The sequence below is a fragment of the Hyla sarda genome, chromosome 9 (genome assembly GCF_029499605.1).
Source record: "Hyla sarda isolate aHylSar1 chromosome 9, aHylSar1.hap1, whole genome shotgun sequence".
In the NCBI taxonomy this organism is placed as follows: Eukaryota; Metazoa; Chordata; class Amphibia; order Anura; family Hylidae; genus Hyla; species Hyla sarda.
Window position 1 is genome coordinate 138,399,798 of NC_079197.1, and position 21,933 is coordinate 138,421,730.

Below are 21,933 nucleotides of genomic sequence, written 5' to 3' on the forward strand. Positions count from 1 at the left end.
CTGTGTAATGCTTTGTTTCTCCTGTGGTGGTGCTGTAGCAAAACTAGACACTTGATGAAAGGTTGCATCACATTTTACAACTGATTGCTGGGGGTCAGCTTATGATCTGAAGACCTTTGTAAGGCTGGATTCACACCACATTTTGTACTTACGGTTCCCGTTTATGGCTGGGGGGAGGGGGGCGGGGGAATCACGGCGCCCGCACTCAGCCGTATACGGGAACCGTATTTAATGCATGCCTATAAGCCGACCGGAGTGAACCGCAGCCTCCGGTCGGCTGCGTTTTCGGCCCTATGCGGTTTCCCGACTGTAGGCAAATACGCAGTCAACCACGTTTTTGCCTACGGTCGGGAAACCGCATACGGCCGAAAACGCAGCCAACCGGAGGCTGCGGTTCACTCCGGTCGGCTCATAGGCATGCATTAAATACGGTTCCCGTATACGGCTGAGTGCGGGCGCCGCGATTCCCCCCCCCCAGCCATATATGGGAACCGTAAGTACAAAACCTGGTGTGAATCCAGCCTAACAAAAGGTACTGTTGAAAGTAGTCAACTATTTTAAAGGAGTACTTTGCTCCTAAACATCCTTTGGATAGGGGATAAGATGTCTGATCGCGGGGGACCGGTCGCTGGGACCCTCCGCGGTCTTGGGCCTGGCACCCTGGCAGTGCTTGGCTTTGGGCGGCCATGGTCATCTATGGGATGGGCGTGACGGTTGGGGTCACTCATAATCTGGCACGGAGTGGAGTTCGCTCCATGCAGCAGATTACTGGGGTGGCAGGCCGGAAAGGGGGGGCAGGGGTGAAGTTGCAGTGACCGGACCCTGCAGCGATCAGACGTATTATCCCATATCCTTTGGATAGGGGATAGGATGTCTAGGGACGGAGTTCCCCTTAAAGCTACATTGTATTACAGCTCTTTTACTTTTTTGTTGATTTCATTGTGTTCTTAGTTTTGCACAAGGTGTTTGAATGTTTCATCCACTTTCATTCAATGTCTCTTGCTCAGTTTAGTTACAGACATTAAGAACATATTGACCAGAGTTTAGATCCAAGAATACAGGCCCGGATTTATCAATGAGACAAAAACTGTCTGATTTGCACATAGCAACCAATCACAGCTCAGCATTCATATCTTAATGAGCTCTTGAAGCTTGGTTACTATGGGCAAATAAGACAGTTTTTATCTTCTATTTACTCTTGAAATACAACACAAATATAAACTTCTGTCCCCTCATGTTCTCATACCTCCTTCCATGGTCTCCATCGGGACCCATTCTGTCCACTTGGACACCCCCTCACTGTTCAGGCAGGCCACACGAACATTGTAAGTAGAGTAGGGAGTGAGGTCACTGATTATATGAGTATAGGGGGGCACATTGATGTTCTGGTTGTAGATCTTATGGTGTGGAGAAGTACGGAGGTGGCTATGAGGAACAGTCGCCTAAAGGAGGAAAAGAAGACAACACAAAAACATACTTAGAAAAATAGAAATGGTCACTGTTGTAGTTCTTCTTTTTTGTTCCGACATAAAGTCTTGTAACAATAAAAGCCCCGAGTTAAAAACCACATGTCCAGTAATAAGGAACTTGGAGCAGGAGATGAAAACAAAACTAGAAACCTATCTTATTATAACAACCTGGTGGACTTCATTCTGATACAATTGGATGGAGACATTATCACTCTATAAGCTATAAACTAAGAATTCCCTAGCTATGAATTGAAACATGAATTTTCTAAGCAAACCACTCTTTAAAGGTGGTATCCAGGAAAAAAAAAAAACTTTTCTTTATATATCAACTGGCTCCAGAAAGTTAAACAGATTTGAAAATTACTTCTATTAAAAAATCTTAATCCTTTCAGTACTTATGAGCTTCTGAAGTTAAGGTTGTTCTTTTCTGTCTAAGTGCTCTTTGATGACATGTGTCTCGGGAACCACCCAGTTAAGAAGCAAATCCCCATAGCAAACCTCTTCTAAACTGGGCGGTTCCCGAGACACGTGTCATCAGAGAGCACTTAGACAGAAAACCTTAACTTCAGAAGCTCATAAGTACTGAAAGGATTAAGATTTTTTAATAGAAGTAATTTACAAATCTGTTTAACTTTCTGGAGCCAGTTGATATATAAAAAAAAGTTTTTTCCTGGATAACCCCTTTAAACTTGTCAATATTAGTAGACCACAATATTGTTTTACAGAACTGCAGTAACAGAATATCTCCGTCCTTTAAAGTGGTTATCCAGGAAAAAACTTTTTTATATATATATATATATATATATATATATATATATATATGAACTGGTTTCAGAAAGTTAAACAGATTTGTAAATTACTTCTACTAAAAAATCTTAATCCTTTCAGAACTTATGAGCTTCTGAAGTTGAGTTGTTCTTTTCTGCCTAAGTGCTCTCTGATGACACGTGTCTCGGGAACCGCCCAGTTTAGAAGCAAATCCCCATAGCAAACCTCTTCTACTCTGTGCAGTTCCCGAGACAAGCAGAGATGTCAGCAGAGAGCACTGTTGCCAGACAGAAAACAACAACTCAACTTCAGCAGCTGATGATTATTGAAAGGATTAAGATTTTTTAATAGAAGTAATTTACAAATCTGTTTAACTTTCTAGAGCCAGTTGATATTTAAAAAAAAGTTTTTTTCCTGGAATACCCCTTTAATACCCTATGGCCTATGCCAACTAAAGTGCATAGAATTCAGTGATAAAGTCCTCGATTTTTAACCCGGTCCTGAATGCAGCATATATGTGATGGCTTTTTACTAAAAGAACATAAGAACGGTGTGAATAGAATAATAGGATTGTGGTTTTCTTATGAAAAGTTTGCTTTTGGCTACCATGTAAAATAACTCTACACTCAGTCCGCCTTGATCCCAAATCATTTTATAGTATACAAATATAGTACAGTGGTCCCCCAACATACGATGGTAATCCGTTCCAAACGGACCATCATTTGTTGAAACCATCGTATGTGGAGGGATCCGTGCAATGTAAAGTATAGCACAGTGGTCTACAACCTGCGGACCTCCAGATGTTGCAAAACTACAACACCCAGCATGCCCGGACAGCCGTTGGCTGTCCGGGCATGCTGGGTGTTGTAGTTTTGCAACATCTGGAAGTCCGCAGGTTGTAGACCACTGTTAGAGGAAGTTGTACTCACCTGTCCCCGCCGCTCCGGACCGTCACCGCTCGTCACCGCTGTCCGGGATGTCGCCCTCCATCGCTGTCGCTGCGTCCCCGGGGTGTCCCCGACGCTCAGACAAGGCCTCTGCTTCCCCGGCAACCGCGCTCTCCGTCGCCGCCATCACATCGCTACGCACGCCGCTCCTACTGGATGACGGGACAGCGTGCGCAGCGATGTGATGACGATGATGGAGAGCGCTGACGATGCAGGGGATCCCGAAGAGGACGCGCCGGAGCCCCGAGGACAGGTAAGTGACCATCACCGGACCACACGGGGCACCGTAAACGGCTATCCGGTGGCAGTTGAAGCAGTCTGCGCTGCCGGATAGCCGTTTATGCAATGGCTCCGACATACAAAAGCATCGTATGTTGATGCTGCCTTCACCATGTGATGGCCTCTGAGAGTGATCGTATGCTGAAATGATCGTATGTCGGGACCATCGTAGGTCGGGGGGTCACTGTACAATACTCATACACATAGAAGAGTCTATAATCTGAGAACTCCAGGTTTTTTTCAGTTCATTTTTATGACACGTAACACTGTATGGAGCTATAGCTAACATAGCCTGAAAACTATTTGGTATATTGCTGACATCTTCCTATCACATTTATTGGACGGTATATATTAGCAAAGACTCCACCACTGGCTTGTTTCCAATAGACTAGTTTCCCTTTGACTTTGTTTCTACTAATGGGGAAGTGAATGATCACTGTCAGCATCTCCTCCTTCCTCTTCCTCTTTTCATTTATAAACCACGGACATTCATGAAGCAGTGAAAACCAGGATTCATGAATGGGAAACAATTGACAATTCTTCCTACCAGTAGAGGGCAATGTTATTTTCTGTTTACTCTTGTAAGTAAAGAGTCAAATACCACTGAGGGTACCTGTGTGTGCTCTAAATCAGCTCTCTCAATTGGAAAATACCCTTTTATAATCTATCTCTTAGGTTTAGGTATCACATACACATCGAAGCCATGTGCGTCAAGCAGGGCCGGTTCTGCCTATAAGCAAAATAGGCAGCTGCCTAAAACGCCCTCTTGATGGGGGCACCGCTCTGCCTACTGCAAAACAGTTAGAAGTAAGCCAGCATCTGAAGAATCCGCTCATCCGAAGTACCCGCCCAGCTTGCACCACCGTTGCAGGGAGGGGGGGATGTTACAGAGGGGGATGTTACAGTTTGTCACGCCCAGCAGGAAGGTGAGACATATCAAAGGTCAGGGTCAAAGCATGGCGAAATTAGCTTTCACCTAGGGTGGCAAAAATCTTTGCACCAGCCCTGGCATCAAGCCTGTATGGAAACACATAAGGTGACCATACCCCTTCATTGTTCAGATGACAGCAATCTCTACCAATCCCACCGTACACATTAACATTCGTCTCGACTGAACATTCATATGTTCATAATGTCTTTTCTGTTACCATTTCAATCTGTAGGGGTGGACAGGGCATGAACAGGCAGATTGTTGTCCATATATGTCTGAGGATACAATGAAAGTATTTGATTCCCTGCTGATTTTTTTATGTTTTCCCACTGACAAAAGAAATTATCAGTCTAAAATATTAATAAAGAGAATATAAAGAATTTACTCAGTTAAATAAGTATTTGATCCCCTGTCAATTGGCACGATTTCTGGCTCCCAGATGTCTGTTATACAGATAATGAGCTGAGATTAGGAGCACTCTCTTAAAGAGAATGCTACTAATCTCATCATGTTACCTGTATAAGAGACACCTGTCCACACAATCAGATTCCATAATGAACCTTTCACTTTTTTCAGATGTTCATCGGCAAACTTCAGACGGCCTGTACATGTGCTTTCTTGAACAGGAGGACCATGCAGTGCTGCAGGATTTCAGTCCTCCGCTGTGTAGTATATCACGGTCACCAATTGTTTTCTTAGTGACTTAGCTGTTTTGAGCACATTGGTAAGATCCTCCTGTGTAATTATGGGCTAATTAGGTGAGATCTTGCATTAAAGGGGTTATCCAGAAATAGAAAAACAGTGCTAATTTCTTTAAAAAAAAACACTCCCCATTTGTCTCCGGGTTGGGTGTGGTTCTGCAGATCTGTTCCATTGAAGTGAATGGAGCCAAGTTGTAATACCACACACAACCTAGGGACAGACGTTGAGCTGTTTTTTTTAAAGAAATTAACTGTTTTTCTATTCCTGTATTCCTGTCTATTCCTGTGTAAGCCCCCGACCGAGGGAGATTAACAGTTATTTTGTGTTTCTTCCATTTTGGAATAATGGCACCAACCGTTGTAAATTTCTCGCCAATCTGCTTGGTGATGGTCTTGCAGTCCATTCCAGCCTTGTGTAGGTCTACAATCTTGTCCCTGATGTCCTTGGACAACTCTTTGGTCTTGGCCATGGTGGAGAGCTTGGAATTGATTCTGTGGACAGGTATCTTTCATACAGGTAACAAGCTGAGACTAGGAGCACTCCCTTTAAGAGAATGTTCCTAAATCTTAGCTTGTTACCTGTATGAAAGATACCTGGGAGCCAGAAATTTTTCTGATTGATAGGGGATCAAATACTTATTTCACTGAGTAAAATATTAATCAATTCTTTACATATTAGAAATGTGTTTTGTATTATTCCGTCTCTCACTGTTCAAATAAACCTAAAAGTAAAATTATAGACTAATCATTTCATTGTCCGCTGGGCATACCTACAGAATAAGCAGGGGATCAAATATGTATTTCCTTTACTGTATATCCATAACTGTACTGTCTCCCCCACATGTGTGATGCTTTACAGCAGCTTTCTGACATAGACAGCATATTGCATATTAACATTTAGAATTGATTTATTTGCTTATTTGCACAGAGCAATTATCATTAATAAGTCATTATTATTAATGGATCGTTATCATTATCATGTGCGGCGCTTATAATAAGAGTGATACATACTAAGTGTAAATGAGCCCTAGCAATTCATCCCAATGTGTCTCTCATCTCATTTAAGCTTGACAATGTTTTTTAACTCTTCATGTTCCACCTGACAAAACATGCCAACCCCACCCTTACATCCATCACTCCCTCCCTCTACTCATTATAGAGAAGGTGTTAAAAGACAGGTCTCCCTGGAGGATTGGTAATGTTCACCAGATACCATTGTCAAACGTGAGTGAGGATTATCCTTGCCTGACTCAAATGCTCCCTAATCCCTCACTGAAAACAACACCTCCCAAGGAATGTAACAAACCAGTTAGGTCCCATAATCTGGTAATTACCAAGATAATTCAATTAGTCTGGAAATCTGTAAAGTATGGACGGAGATGTGAGATTGGAATCGTTCTCCAGCTTCATGTAGTGGTTAAAAACTCAATCGTTATTAGTTCATATTAAAACAATATATGAACAACATATTATACATTTATAAAAAATACAAAGTTCTTTTTCAAGCCATGAATAGGAACTCTCATGTGTTCAAAATGCGTCGGTATTCATTAGTGTAAACGTAGCACATCCATGAACCTTGTTTTAGTATGAACTTATAAAGATTGGACAACTTGGAGCCAGACAATTACTTCATTCTTGCACCTTTATGTTGCACTGGAAATCAGCCCGGCTTGATGTCTCCTTGCTCCAGAACCTACTCAAGATCTCTGCGTATATGAATTATACAGATGGGAGTGAGCTGATCCTCTAGGTTTTACTATGCTCATGGACAGAGGTGGCTTAAGTCAAGACTGGAACCAAGGTTGGCATTTAAGGGTGGCAAACTGGACCGTTGCTCTGGGCTCCTACTAACTAAGAATTGCTGATGATAGGAGCAATGTGTCAGTAATTGGTGGGCAATGGCTTCTACTGGGACCCAGTTTCTTTAAAACTAGCCCTGATTATACATTGATCCATAGGATTATTTCCATACCTCTTAACATCAAATGCCATCACTGTTCTGGAAATGTAACTGATCTATATAATGCTGTACCTACCTGCACTGTACACACATATACTGGGTGAGCACCACTCTCTCCAGGCTGCCATGATATCTCCAGTTGGGTGGTACTTCGAGTCACCAAAGTCAGTTCTTTTGGTTCTCTAGGTAGAACTACAATATAAGGAATAGTAACTTTATTAACAGTGCCCAGAATGGTGCTAAATATTTATCTGTTCTCTAAAAACTGTATCCCTTCATGGACAACTATGGATCTGGTGGTCATGTAAGGGCGAAGACTGTGATTGAACCATAAGGTGTCATATACATTATTTACTTCTATGCAATATGAGACAAGATGGGTTATAGAGTATTTAATGCAGTTGCTGTGCACATGGTCTTGGTGACTTAGAGACATCTAAGCACCAAGAAAAAGACAAACATGTCACTGTAGACCGCATGCTGTCTAAATGGTTAAGGTGACAAACATTATATGAGATACTAGGGCCAAAATCATTATCCAGGGTGGAGAAAGTCATATCCTACATATAATATCATTAAAATAATACAACATATGAGTTAGTCCTACAAACATTTCTATTCTGAAACAGATGTCTAGGTTGGAAGCCAGTAATAATTGAAGACCAGGCACAGGTTTTAAGGAGAGATTATGATGAAGTGAATCACATTAGCTAAGAAGTGGTTAACTGTAGCCTGCACCCCCTTCCTTTATCCTGCCTCGGATGCCAGTGAGGTTAGTGGGCACTGAGTCAGACCACGCTGGATCTAAACAAGTGAATCAGCGGCATTCTTTCAGCAAGAATCTTCCGCAGAGATGTGTCACCAAGTCAACAAACAGGTGGGAATGATCAACGGGAAACCAAAGCACGTGGGTTCATAAAAGGGTCTTTCTTTCTGCACCTTATTGTGTATAATGTGATGGTGATTACTCATAGTCAGATATTCTAAAGATGGTTCCACATACCGTACCACTATACAAGATCTGCTCATGCAGGACCACACAATGCACAATGTCTCCCTATTGTGGTGGCCCAGTATACGAGGTGTTACCCCGTGCTCCTTCAGTCTCCCCAAGGCCCCTGCACTTGTTTCCCCTTTGTAAATATGTTTTACCATGTAATGTATTATAAAATGTAATGTTGCTTTAAGAGTTATGCCATGTGATATGTCATGTGATTGTTACCCAGTAGGTACCAGTGACCAGGTGATCCCCAGAGTGACCTATGGGCTCCCTGCTAGTCTCCCCCATATAAGCCCTGGGTGGAGCTTCTCTCTCTTCTGCTGAGGTCCAGTGCAGTCTTGTCTAGTGTGTGTGTCGCGAGTGTTGGAGACCTCAGAGTCCAGTCCTGCAGCCACCATCAAGTCACGTAAGGTAAAGTCACCGCTTTATGAGTCAAGTCAGTCCCTGTCATTTGTCAAGTCAGCGTGGTCTGCATTCAATGGTCCAGTCCTACTACAAGTCCCAGCAAGCCCTTAAGGTCTCTGAGTCACTGGTCACCTCCTTGGGTCCTGGCTGAACTGTATAGACTTTACCATCTGTCTACCCTCAGTAAAGCTACCACTGTCTGTAACTTGGCGTTGGAGTCTTTATTGCCCCTATGCCTAGCCCAGGATTCAGCAGTATACCTTCGGGTGGTTATAGGCTAAACCATGCCCTGGCGTTACGAATACAAGGGGTTAATGATATCTGCCCCTAGGGTAACAACATCTGCCCTGCACCACGCACCCTGCTACCACACTATTCTGTACAATATAAGATCTGAACTCCCCCACACACATACAGTATACTGAACCATACAGACTCAAAGACTTCTCTGCCACATAAGACACCAGCATTATAAGAGTACATAATAGGTGGAGATCCTGTTACAGACTTAACTTGCCAATAATCCTTAGACTTAAGGTGGCTGAACCCGCTACCTTTGCCTATCCAATGTGACTATGACAGCCTACCAAAACTCCACTGATAATGTCAGTAGAGAGAAGGGTCAGCCATGTTGGATTGTCACTGCCAGACCCTATAGTTCTGGCTGTGTCTTACCCCTCTCCATAGACACTACATGAACTTTAAAGGAAATATGTCAGCAGTGTCACCTGCACTAACCTGTTGATACCGACAGGTAGTGCAGGTGACACTGATGACAACGGTACTTACCTTGTCCCGTTCTGTGTAGGGGATCTCCGGTAATCTCCTCCGTTAGCTTCATCTCCGTCTTGGTTTGGGGCATGGGCGGAGCTTAGTGACGTCACCACTGCTTCTCACTGCTGCTAGAGAAGAACAGTGGGGACGTCACTAAGCTCCGCCCGTGCCCGACAGGTTAGTGCAGGTGACACTGGTGACAGATTTCCTTTAAGCAGTGCCAAATGTTCAAGTGTATGGGGAGGTCGGGAGACATAACTGTTGGCCGAACAAACGTTTGACCGACAGTTATTGAATGTGTATGGCTGCCTTTTCGACACAGTGGCTATAAAGGGGTACTCTGACCCTAGACATCTTATCCCCTATCCAAAGGATAGGGGATAAGATGTCTGATCGTGGGGGTCCCGCCACTGGGGACCCCAGTGATCTCGGCTGCTGCCTTCCAGACATCCGGTGCACGGAGCGAACTTCACTCCGTGCCGAATGACTGGCAATGCGGGACGGAGGCTCGTGACATCACAGTCACGCCCTGCTCGTGACGTCACGGCCACACCCCTTCATTTAGGGGGCGTGGCCGTGATGTCACGAGCCTCCAGTGCGGCACCCGACACTCTAAACGAATACCAGGTGCAGCAGGGAGATTGCAGGGGTCCCCACTGAACCCCTGCGATCAGAAATCTTATCCCCAATCCTTTGGATAGGGGATAAGTTGTCTTGGGGCGGAGTACCCCTTTAAGCTAAGGCCTCTGTACCGAATCCCCCCAGATAAAGAAAAAAAGGATGTGCATGTTTTATTTCGAAACCCAATCCTCTTGTTCTTCCTAGAGATAAATTGATGTCAGAGATGCCTGGTTGTGGTTTTTTGTCTCCACTTGAATGAACATGCAGGCTCAGCCAAAACAAGTGTGCATGTGCATGTAGAATAGGAAAGAATAGCTGCACATCCAACAAACATTTGGCAGACAGCTACCTTTACCCGTCTGTATAGGCTCCAGTCTCCTCCAATCTACATACAATGATCCCCTTTTTTAAATTCTACCTTTCGATATGTGGTCTCCCGAATACTATGCACTACAGAACCTGATCTACTTTATAGCTTACCTTTAATAGTTGCGGTCCTGGATGTGGTAACACCTTTTCCATTATGAGCTTCACAGGAGAACAAAGAGGATTTATTGAGACCTGAGGGTAAAAAAGAAAACAATAAGTGTTCTGTGGCACATGGTACCAGGCACAGTCTGCTCTGAGATACACAACAATATACCGCAATGCATTTGATTCTCCATCTCCCTTGGTGGGTCACACATACAGCATACATAGAAAGGCAATAGTTGGCATCATCAGTAGAGTCTGCGGTATTATCAAATTGTATAACAGAGATATTTAGTCAGACTATGCACAGCTTACACCAGTGTTTACCAACCAGGGTGCCTCCAGCTGTTGCAAAACACTGGCTTACACACTGGGTATCTTATACATTGCTTTGTGCTGTGGCTTTGTGGAAAACCAATCAGTTGGTTCCAGAATGATAAACAGATTTGTAAGTTACACTTATATAAAAAATCTTAACCCTTCCCTTATCAGCTGTTGTGTACTACAGAGAAAGTTGTTAATTTCAGTCTGACCACAATGCTCTCTGCTGACATCTCTGTCCATGTCAGGAACTGTCCAGAGCAGGAGAGATTTGCTATGGGAATTTGCTTCTGCAGTTCCTGACATGTACAGAGGTGTCAGCAGAGAGCACTTGGTCAGACAGAAAATAAATTCAAAAAGAAAATTATTTACTCTGGAGCATACAGCAGCTGATAAGTACTGGAAGGATTAAGATTTTTAAATAGAAGTGATTTAAAAATCTGTTTAACTTTTTGACATCAGTTGATTTAAATTTAAAAAAATAAAAAATTCCACCAGAGTATCCCTTTAAGTTGTAGAGTCAGTGTCTTCCAAATATTAAATTAATGTAAACAAAATATACGTGCACATGAATGAGACCTGCAGCCATGGTATCCCATGTTCCCAGGTCATAGTCCCTGGGGTCCATGTAAAAATATAGAATGGTGTTTGGTATGGCCCATACTCATACTGCCCTTGTGCCTTTCTCTCCAGATCACCTCATGCACGTGAAGCATGGTTAAAAGTTCATGTGTCCTTAAAATAGGAGGGGTAAGACGTTGCCTGACAATTCTGACAGTGGCTTATCTCTCTAACAACACAAGAGTGAAGCAGTTGAAATCTAACATGGCGAAGCCTTTTCTCCATCAACATCCCCTTGGGTGGAGGAGAGTTGGGAGGCCCTCATACACTTTAGACAGTCAGCTGGTCCTACAAGTCAGTGGCTTTGGTCAACTTTTGACAAACGTGTATGAGAACCTTTAGAATCTATGCCGAACTATGCTTTCTAGCAGACCTGCATTGTTTGTCATGGAAAAGGGATGGATGGTGGAGCACAAAATTGGCTCTACTGTCCTAGGTGGAAAAATCCAATGTCATAACATGGAGCTCAGCTTGATCTTTGCTTTGGGACGCCCACTCTTCATCATTGAGATCTCTTCACAAGTATCTATGATCAGGGCCAGAGTTAGGTTGGTAAGTGCCATGTATAATGGATTTTACTGACCCTTCTAAAGGTGTACTATACAATCATGTAGATGCATCTTGTTCAGTTTCCTTTTTTGTGATATCAGAGGTACAAGTTTCAGGGGTCAGGCCCTTGAAGCCTGTTGAGCCCTCTACCGTAAGTGACAGGTGATGCGCTCTGTGTGACTGTCTAGTACCCATACTTCTAAGGCTGGCCATTTTATATACAGTGGTCCCTCAAGTTACAATATTAATTGGTTCCAGGACGACCATTGTATGTTGAAACCATTGTATGTTGAGACCAGAACTCTATGGAAACCTGGTAATTGGTTCTGAAGCCACCAAAATCTCAACCAAAAATAGAAAAAAGTGAGGATTAAAGAAAAATAAGTAGATAACTAATATAGATAAAGCAAATCCTTATATATAAAAGTAAGAAAGATCTGCTGGGAGCTGTAATCATTGTCTATGTCAGTGTTTACCAACCAGGGTGCCTCCAGCTATTGCAAAACTATAACTCCCAGCATGCCCGGACATGCTGGGAGTTGTAGTTTTGCAACAGCTGGAGACACCCTGGTTGGAAAACAATGGTTTATGTAGAGGACAGGAGCTTCTTCAGGGTCCTATACAGTACACATAGTGTCCCAAATGGAGCCGCCCTTACTTGGTGTCCAAAGGAGCAGCTAACCCTGGTACAGGTAAGGAGTACAGAACATGTAGTACCTTCCTGTACTGTAGGGGGCGCTACCAGGCAGCCAGTCAGTGCTTGTACTTCAGTAATACAGGTGATTTACCAGTAAAATGCCCATTCTGATTGGTCAGTTCCTCCAGTTGTGACAGGTATCACAGATCTGGACTGTCCGTAGCATTGTATGTTGAGTCAGGTTTCAAGTTACAATGGTCCAGAAAATACCATTGTATGTTGGAACTATTGTATGTTGATGCCATTGTAAGTTGAGGGATCACTGTATTTTTTTTACTCCATAAGGATAGGAGGATAGCCATACCAGCTCTATAGTGTATAGACACCCAACTCTCTCTATCTTTCTGAGTAAGGCTGGGTCCACACTACGTTTTGTCCCATACGGGAGCGCATACGGCAGGGGGGAGCTAAAAGCTCGCGCTCCCGTATGTTACCGTATGCGCTCCCGTATGTCATTCATTTCAATGAGCCGACCGGAGTGAAACGTTCGGTCCGGTCGGCTCATTTTTGGTTGACCACAGTTTTAGGTCCGGTTGTAAAAGCGCATACGGCGCAAAAATGAGCCGACCGGACCGAACGTTTCACTCCGGTCGGCTCATTGAAATGAATGACATACGGGAGCGCATACGGTCACATACGGGAGCGCGAGGTTTTAGCTCCCCCCTGCCGTATGTGCTCCCGTATGGGACAAAACGTAGTGTGGACCCAGCCTAAGACCTGGATGAAAATAGAATAGGGTATTCAGCTTTAAAGGGGTATTCCAGGCAAAACCTTTTTTATATATATATATATATATATATATATATATATATATATATATATATGAACTGGCTCTGGAAAGTTAAACAGATTTGTAAATTACTTCTATTAAAAAATCTTAATCCTTCCAATAGTTATTAGCTTCTGAAGTTTTCTGTCTAACTGCTCAATGATGATGTCACGTCCCGGGAGCTGTGCATGATGGGAGAATATCCCCATAGGAACTGCACAGCTCCCGGGACGTGAGTCATCAGAGAGCAGTTAGACAGAAAACAACAACTCAACTTCAGAAGCTAATAACTATTGGAAGGATTAAGATTTTTCAATAGAAGTAATTTACAAATCTGTTTAACTTTCCGGAGCCAGTTGATATATAAAAAAAAAGTTTTGGCCTGGAATACCCCTTTAAGCATTGTCTATTTTTGTGGTTATATTGTTTTTTTAATGTTTTTTTCTTCCCACTAGAAATGGGCCTATAGATAATAACCCATTCTTTGAGCATCTCTGCGTAGGGAAGGTTGGCACAACCTCTGCCACTCCTCTTCTTGTGCTCTGAATTACGATTATTTTTGGCACAATCTGAATATATATGTTCCCCCTGAGGGAACTCATTTTGCTTCCAAATCCTGCACTGGGAAAGGCGGGCATGTCTAACTGTTCTATTTAACATGATCTAATAGGTGAAACACTCCAAAACAAACTATTCCTACGTCATAATCTGCCTCTGCCCCCACACACAGGAAGGGGGTCTGCAAGACTGGAGGAATGTGAAGACGGAAAGAAAAGACGATATTTACATGTGAATAACAGGCCGTCATCGATGTTCTGCTTCTGCTGTCAACTAGAGGCCTAGATCGAGTTTTCTGTCACCTTAGCAGAACTATTCTCTATTTACAGCATGTGAACTGAGACTGGTACGATGTGGAGGGGGTGTGAATACTTTCTAATATGAATCTGTGATACCAATCGGACATGGCTGCACACAACAGGACCGTCACACAACAACAAGACTGGATTATATTGTACACTTTAACCCCTTAAGGACTCAGGGTTTTTCCGTTTTTGCACTTTCGTTTTTTCCTCCTTACCTTTTAAAAATCATAACCCTTTCAATTTTCCACCTAAAAATCCATATTATGGCTTATTTTTTGCGTCGCCAATTCTACTTTGCAGTGACATTAGTCATTTTACCCAAAAATGCACGGCGAAACAGAAAAAAAAATCATTGTGCGACAAAGTCTAAAAAAAAATGCCATTTTGTAACTTTTGGGGGCTTCCATTTCTACGCAGTGCATAATTCGGTAAAAATTACACCTTATCATTATTCTGTAGGTCCATACGGTTAATAAACAAAAAAAATCATAACTACATGCAGGAAAATTTATACGTTTAAAAATGTAATCTTCTGACCCCTATAACTTTTTTATTTTTCCACATACAGGGCGGTATGAGGGCTCATTTTTTGCGCCGTGATCTGAAGTTATTATCGGTATGATTTTTGTTTTGATCGGACTTTTTGATCACTTTTTATAAAATTTTTTAATGGTATAAAAAGTGACCAAAATACTCTTTTTTGGACTTTGGAATTTTTTTGCGCGTACGCCATTGACCGTGCGGTTTAATTAATGATATATTTTTATAGTTCGAACATTTACGCACGTGGCGATACCACATATGTTTTTTTTTTTTGTTTTTTTACACTGTTTTATTTTTTTTATGGGAATGGGGGTTGATTCAAACTTTTATTAGGGAAGGGGTTAAATTACCTTTATTAACACTTTTTTTTTACTTTTTTTTGCAGTGTTATAGGTCCCATAGGGACCTATAACACTGCACACACTGATCTCCTATGCTGATCACTGGCGTGTATTAACACGCCTGTGATCAGTATTATCGGCGCTTGACTGCTCCTGCCTGGATCTCAGGCACGGAGCAGTCATTCGTCGATCGGACACCGAGGAGGCAGGTAAGGTCCCTCCCGGTGTCCGGTCAGCTGTTCGGGACGCCGCGATTTCACCGCGGCAGTCCCGAACAGCCCGACTGAGCAGCCGGGATACTTTCAGTTTCACTTTAGAAGCGGCGGTCAGCTTTGACCGCCGCTTCTAAAGGGTTAATACCGCACATCGCCGCGATCGGCGATGTGTGGTATTAGCCGCGGGTCCCGGCCATTGATGAGCGCCGGGACCGAAGCGATATGATGCAGGATCTCGGCGCGATCCCGCTTCATATCGCGGGAGCCGGCGCAGGACGTAAATATACGTCCTGCGTCATTAAGGGGTTAAAGACATTTAAAGAGGTACTCCACTGGTAAACATTATTTTTTTTAAATCAACTGGTGCCAGAAAGTTAAACAGATTTGTAAATGATTTCTATTAAAAAAATCTTAATCCTAATCCTGGAATACCCCTTTAATCCTTCCAGTACTTATCAGCTGCTGTATGGTCCACAGGAAGTTCTTTTCTTTTTGAATTTCCTTTCTGTCTGACCACAGTGTTCTCTGCTGACACCTCTGTCCATTTTAGGAACTGTCCAGAGCAGGATAGGTTTGCTATGGGGATTTGCTCCTCCTCTGGACAGTTCCTAAAATGGACAGCAGAGAGCACTGTGGTCAGACAGAAAGGAAATTCAAAAATAAAAGAACTTCCTGTGGAGCATACAACAGCTGATAAGTACAAGAAGGATTACATTTTTTTAATAGAAATAATTTACAAATCTGTTTAACTTTCTGGCACCAGTAAATAAAAAAATAAAAGATTCCGGGGAGTACCCCTTTAATGGTTTGAAATACATAATGCTTCTTCATTATATAAGGCAAAGTTCTGAAACTTTTTAATATATGTTGTACGTTTTATTACCATTTTTAAATATCTCTACTTTTTGTCTGTGATTAGAATTTTTTTTTTCCTTACACCCATTTTGTTAATACACCTGAATGGCTCCTTACAATAGTTACATAAATGGTACAGTTGGAAAAACATACATGTCCATCAAGTTAAACCAAAGAGGGTAGGAGATGGATGAAGGGAAGGGATATGGGTATATGCGTTAATGTTTATTTGTTCTAAGAATGTATCTAACCCTGTTGTGATGCCCTCAACTGTTTTTGCTGTGGGCAGTTACTGAGGTAGACCTTTCCATGGATTTACAGTTCTTAAAGGGGTACTCCACTCCTAGACATCTTATCCCCTATCCAAAGTGGAAAGTGAACGTGAGCCTCCTATCTTAGGGTGTTGGGGTCTGGTGGTATGAGCCACCTGAATGGGGTGAGCTTCGATTCCCTGATTACCTCACATATATACTGCACTTGTACACATATACTGTACATAGCATATCTTTACAACTGGATGTGCATTGTAGGTTATTCTCTACGCACAGAGAATTGTGGGTTAACCTGTTTTTAGCATTTTAATAACAAGCAGCGAGGGGCTGTATGTAAATTTAGCTGGAAGGAAATGCTTTTAATAAGAACTATGTACCCAGGGAGCGTGAGATGGAGAGTGAAAATACCACAGAGAGAGGAATGTGAAACAGACAATGAGAAAGGGATGGGAAGGGGGAGCCGGGATATGGGTAATGGGAGACATAAACATCCAGCAAAGAGGGAGCGACCACGTAGAAAACTCATCCGTCACCTTCTCCTCCAGCCACCTGTACTGGACATTGGACCACATGTTCCTAGGGGCAACATGGTCTACATTCTGTATTCATCTGGGCACCAGGTCTCCAGTTCTCTTCCAGATGTGCTGCAAACGGACTACAGCATCTGGAATTGATCAGGCCTTAGTTTACACCCCCCACACCCTCTCCAGACTAGAAAATAGAGACAACAACACAGCTGCCTTGTGGTCAGCCCAATGACGTCTTGTATGGAGGAAAGCTCCCGGCATCATTGTGCTGAACTGTTATATAATACTATTGGCCTATGTTACTGCCTATGATTTACTGAGGGACTGACCTGATAAATGTTCTGGCTTGTTATTTACTATGCTTACATCATAACGCAAAATAGGGACTCCACCCTGGGAGAACACACTCCTTCACTGGGGTCTTTAATAGTTACAGGGTCCTATACAGAGCCGCCTTCAGGTTTATTAAGACCTGGCATATGAGAAATATAGTAGTAGCAGAAAAAGACCCCAAAGATTTCCTCAAATTAATTCCAAGGAGTAAAAATTCATGAGGTCACAGCCCCCTTTAGATTAGTTTGGATTACAGACATGATACATGGTGTATATACTGTGTGTTCATATAAAATGGCTCTGAAAAAAAGTACTATGACTTATGACTACTACAAGTTTATTACAATCCTCGGGTTATCCATGGATCTCCATCTGATCTTCTATACCACAATGCAGGGCTGATAAGGCTATACACCATACAATCAAGTTAAGCGGCCATTTTGAAACCAGACTATTTGCCGTTATCTGAGGATATCCCATGTGCCGTCCTCTGTTCTTTTCCTCCCTTTTTAGCATGGCAAAAAACAGGCAGCTTTTAGTTTAACCATCTCTAAATCATATATATTAGGGTGTGTTTAAATCACGAGCCAAGGATATGCTGTTATAATGACTGGAAACATATCAATAGAGATGCCTGGGTCATGTTGATTTCACTGGCCTGAATGAACTCAGCCAATCCTCATGTTTGGATGGCACAACTCTATTTCAGATGTTGTCTTGGGTGCCAGATTCAGGTAGATACCTTCCTTCTACCATCGTACTAAACAAAGAGACAACAATAAATCAGCACTCCAGGTGAAGCATATGCTTAGTAAATTCCAACTTTATTATCCATGTCACTATGGACAGAACTTAGAAAATCCAGTCTGTTTCGTAATGACTTTGTATAACATATAGCAATGTTTTCGGCTAGGCCCTTCCTTAGACACATCCCAGATAATTGGAGTAAATGTGGCTGAGATGCAAAACAACCTGTGAGAGAGCCCACGTATTGGACAGCATGGGAGAGGAGGGGGCACATGACAGGGGGGGTATGAGAAGCAGTAAGGGGGTCAGGGAGAGGTCAGGTCATAGAGCGGGAAAAGAAGGGGAGGAGTGAGAGGGGTTAAATAGGAGTGGACAGGAACAGGAAGGACATTCTGCCAGGGAAAGCGGAGTTGTCCCGCCCGCCCTTTGTATAGGCATGAGTGGTAGGTGGAGTAGGAGTTGGTGAGTGCTTGTCGCAGCGGCTGGAATGTTAAAGGGGGGACTTGGAGGCATTGCTGGAAAAATGGTGCAGTGGCCCGGTTATACCGGCCCTGGTGGAGCTGGGATGGAACCCAGCTGGTTGTGGCAGGATACTCTCCGAAGGTGGGGCCCTTGGGTCAGGGGGTGAGGCGACCTAGGGCTCAGTAGGAGATTAATAAAAATTGGGTTGCCTTCAGGTCCCCCCTCCTTATTGTAATTGAAGTATCTCAGGTGTTAAAATATTGTTTGCGCTTTTTATTTGTTGTTGGGGGTTATTGATGTTACCCCCCGTTTGATGTATATGTTATACTTATGAATAATGATATATTTTGTTAAGGTTTTAATAAACTGGGTCCGCTGTGGCCGTTTTTTCTACCACAAAGCAAGTGTCCGTGTCTTGTGTTCAGGTAAAGGGGTGGTAGTAGGCCAGCGGATCTATACGATCCCCTAGTCATGACATGTGGCACTGTTTTTGAACACAAGCAGACATGCTTAATCCTGTCTAAACACCCCTTTAAATTAAAGTTAATACCCGAAAGTTTGGAACAAAATCCCTTTACGTTGCATATACGCTCTTAGTCCCCTAAGATATCTGCCCTCCATCTGTTCATAACCACCGGTGACTTCTGTAAGTAAACATGTCTTGTTTATGTGATTTGAGGATCTTTCCATTTCTTGACCCTGCGATGGCAATGTGCTTCTGGTTTACATTTGGTTTCTAAGTCTATTTCTCTTGCCAGCTCGGCAGAATTTTTGCTTCCCTCAGAGTTTCAAGACAGATGTCAGTGGAAATTGTGAATTTCCCCTTCAAAACAGACAAATGTACTAAGTATCTAAGTTCTAAGAATAGGATGAGAATGGAAAAGTCCCTGGAACACAGTTACAAAATGGGGAAAATTGATGGAAGGAAGAGCACAGGCTCCTTTTCAGCCTGAAGAGCCTAATTATTAACATCCCTCCTGTTCAGTTCCTCAGCCCCTTGAAGTGCCCCTATGGGTCATGATGTAGGGATCTCATTGCGTGATAACCTTAGAACTTTACTGGTCCGTCAGTACAGTGGTCCCTCAACATACGATGGTAATCCGTTCCAAATGGACCATCGTTTGTTGAAACCATCGCATGTTGAGGGATCCGTGCAATGTAAAGTATAGGACAGTGGTCTACAACCTGCGGACCTCCAGATGTTGCAAAACTACAACACCCAGCATGCCCGGACAGCCGTTGGCTGTCCGGGCATGCTGGGTGTTGTAATTTTGCAACATCTGGAGGTCCGCAGGTTGTAGACCACTGTTAGAAAAAGTTGTACTCACCTGTCCCCGCCGCTCCGGACCGTCACCGCTCGTCACCGCGGGCCGGCATGTCGCCTTCCATCGCTGTCGCCGCATCCCTGAGGTTTCCCTGACGCTCCGGCAAGGCCTCTGCTTCCCAGGCGTCCGCGCTCTCCGTCGCCGACATCACGTCGCTACGCACGCCGCTCCTATTGGATGACGTGATGACGACGATGGAGAGCGCTGACGATGCAGGGGATCCCGAAGAGGACGCGCCGGAGCCCCGAGGACAGGTAAGTGATCGTTAGCGGACCACACGAGGCACCGTAAACGGCTATCCGGTGGCAGCTGAGGCAGTCTGCGCTGCCGGATAGCCGTTTATGCGATGGCCCCGACATACAAAAGCATCCTATGTTGATGCTGCCTTCAACATGAGATGGTCTCTGAGAGGTCATCGTATGCGGAAATGATCGTATGTCGGGGTCATTGTAGGTCGAGGGGTCACTGTACTGTCATATGACAACTTATCTGGGCATTACTCCATCTGGGACCAGATTCCACAAGAATAAGGAACAGCACTGTGACTAAAGCTTATCCACTAGTCAAATTAATCTTTGGATCTACTTTTTAGTTCTCCACCTCTAGTACTCTCCAGATTCATAGGGACATAGGCTGCCGCAACAAATTAGAGTTTGTGGGCTCCGCTAACAATTTAGTGTGTATAGGTATCTTTTAATTATCCCTTGATGACAGATGTCAGGAGAAACATGCTTGGTCCTATTGTGATTAACTGATGACTTAAGTATTTGTCCTTTGCTTGCCTCCCTTTCCCAATGGAGATGTCTGGTGACATAGCTGTGACAAAAGAGTGTGCGTAACTGGCCATAATATGTGTGGAGAAGATTTATACCTGTTGACAATTTGTAAAAAAAAAAAAAGGTCCGCCAAAGATTTTAATCTATGAGGTTGCCATTTTCTTGGCTAATATTAGATCATATTTTGAGGCTGAGTTTATACTTTTTTATGCAGTTTTTTTAACTATTGCTGCAATTTGTGAGCCAAAAAGTGGATTCAAAAGGAATAGGACATATAAAGGAAGGACTTCTACTTCTCCTTCCTTCTGGATCCACTTCTGACTTTGGCTCAAAACATTGTAGTTTTCCCAAAGCTGGCAATTGGAAACCCAGCCTAATTCCTGGCCAAATGTTGCTTTTCACCAAGATAAGTGACACTTCTACTTCCATAAGGCTTGGTTTTCACTTGGCAGTTTTTTGGGACTACGCCGCTGTAGTTTTTGAGCCAAAGCCAGAAGAGTCAAAAGGAATGGGAAATAGAAAAGAAGGACATATACTTTCCCTTCATACTGGATCCACTTTGGGTTTGGCTAAAAACTGCAGTGGGAAGCCAGTCTAAGGCTAATGTTCCACGTTTTTTTTTTCCTGCGTTTATTGTGTGAAAAAAAAAAAACGCCAGAAAAGACGTTTTTTTGGCATTTTTGCATCGAAGTGGGAATTGCATTCTTGGCCCCTTTGGTGTTTTTTAAAAAATGTGTTGGGTACCTTAAAAAAAAAAAAAAGGATGCAGTAGTGATGGAAAAAAATGTATTTCACGAAATGTATATTTTTTATAACAACATTTTTATTAGTTTTTAAACAGGGATCAATTTATGTGGGCAAGCGGGGCACTAAAAATGTAGCCGACAATAATAAAAAATATAGTGTGTGGTTGTTTTTCACTTTTTTTTCTGTATTTTTTAATGTTTTTTAGGTAGTACTACTACTCCCAGCATGGAACACACAGCTCCATGCTGGGAGCTGCAGTACCTGCATTAATAGACAGATTGCAGCGAGTGCCACTTCTGAAAACCGTTGCGATCCTCCTGTATAACATATAGATGCGGCGGGCCGCTCTCCTATGGTCCCCTGCACTGACGTATATATACACATATTCATATTCCCACAGAGTTGTGATTGGCTGGAACCAACTGACCAATCACAGCTCTCTGCGGGAACCATAGAAGAGCGGCCGCCGCATCTATACATTATACAGGAGGATTGCAACTGCCGATCTGTCAGGTACAGGTACTACTACTTTCATCATGGAACAGTGTGTTCCATGCTGGGAGTAGTAGTACTACCTAAAAAATGTAAAAAAGAAAAGTGAAAAACACGCACACACTACATTTTTATTATTGTCGGCTACA

General features: G+C 43.1%; 1 protein-coding gene across 4 annotated transcripts in view; it reads right to left on the bottom strand.

The window, feature by feature from the left end:
• Positions 1-21,933, bottom strand: part of AXL (AXL receptor tyrosine kinase) — a 147,094-nt gene that overhangs the window by 44,761 nt on the left and 80,400 nt on the right. For all 4 annotated transcript variants that reach the window (XM_056540092.1, XM_056540091.1, XM_056540090.1 and 1 more), the window contains 3 exons: positions 10,339-10,419; positions 7,135-7,250; positions 1,247-1,442 (listed from right to left, as the gene is read on the bottom strand). In XM_056540092.1, coding sequence (XP_056396067.1) covers positions 1,247-1,442; positions 7,135-7,250; positions 10,339-10,419 — 393 coding nt within the window. The remainder of the gene's footprint in view (positions 1-1,246; positions 1,443-7,134; positions 7,251-10,338; positions 10,420-21,933) is intronic.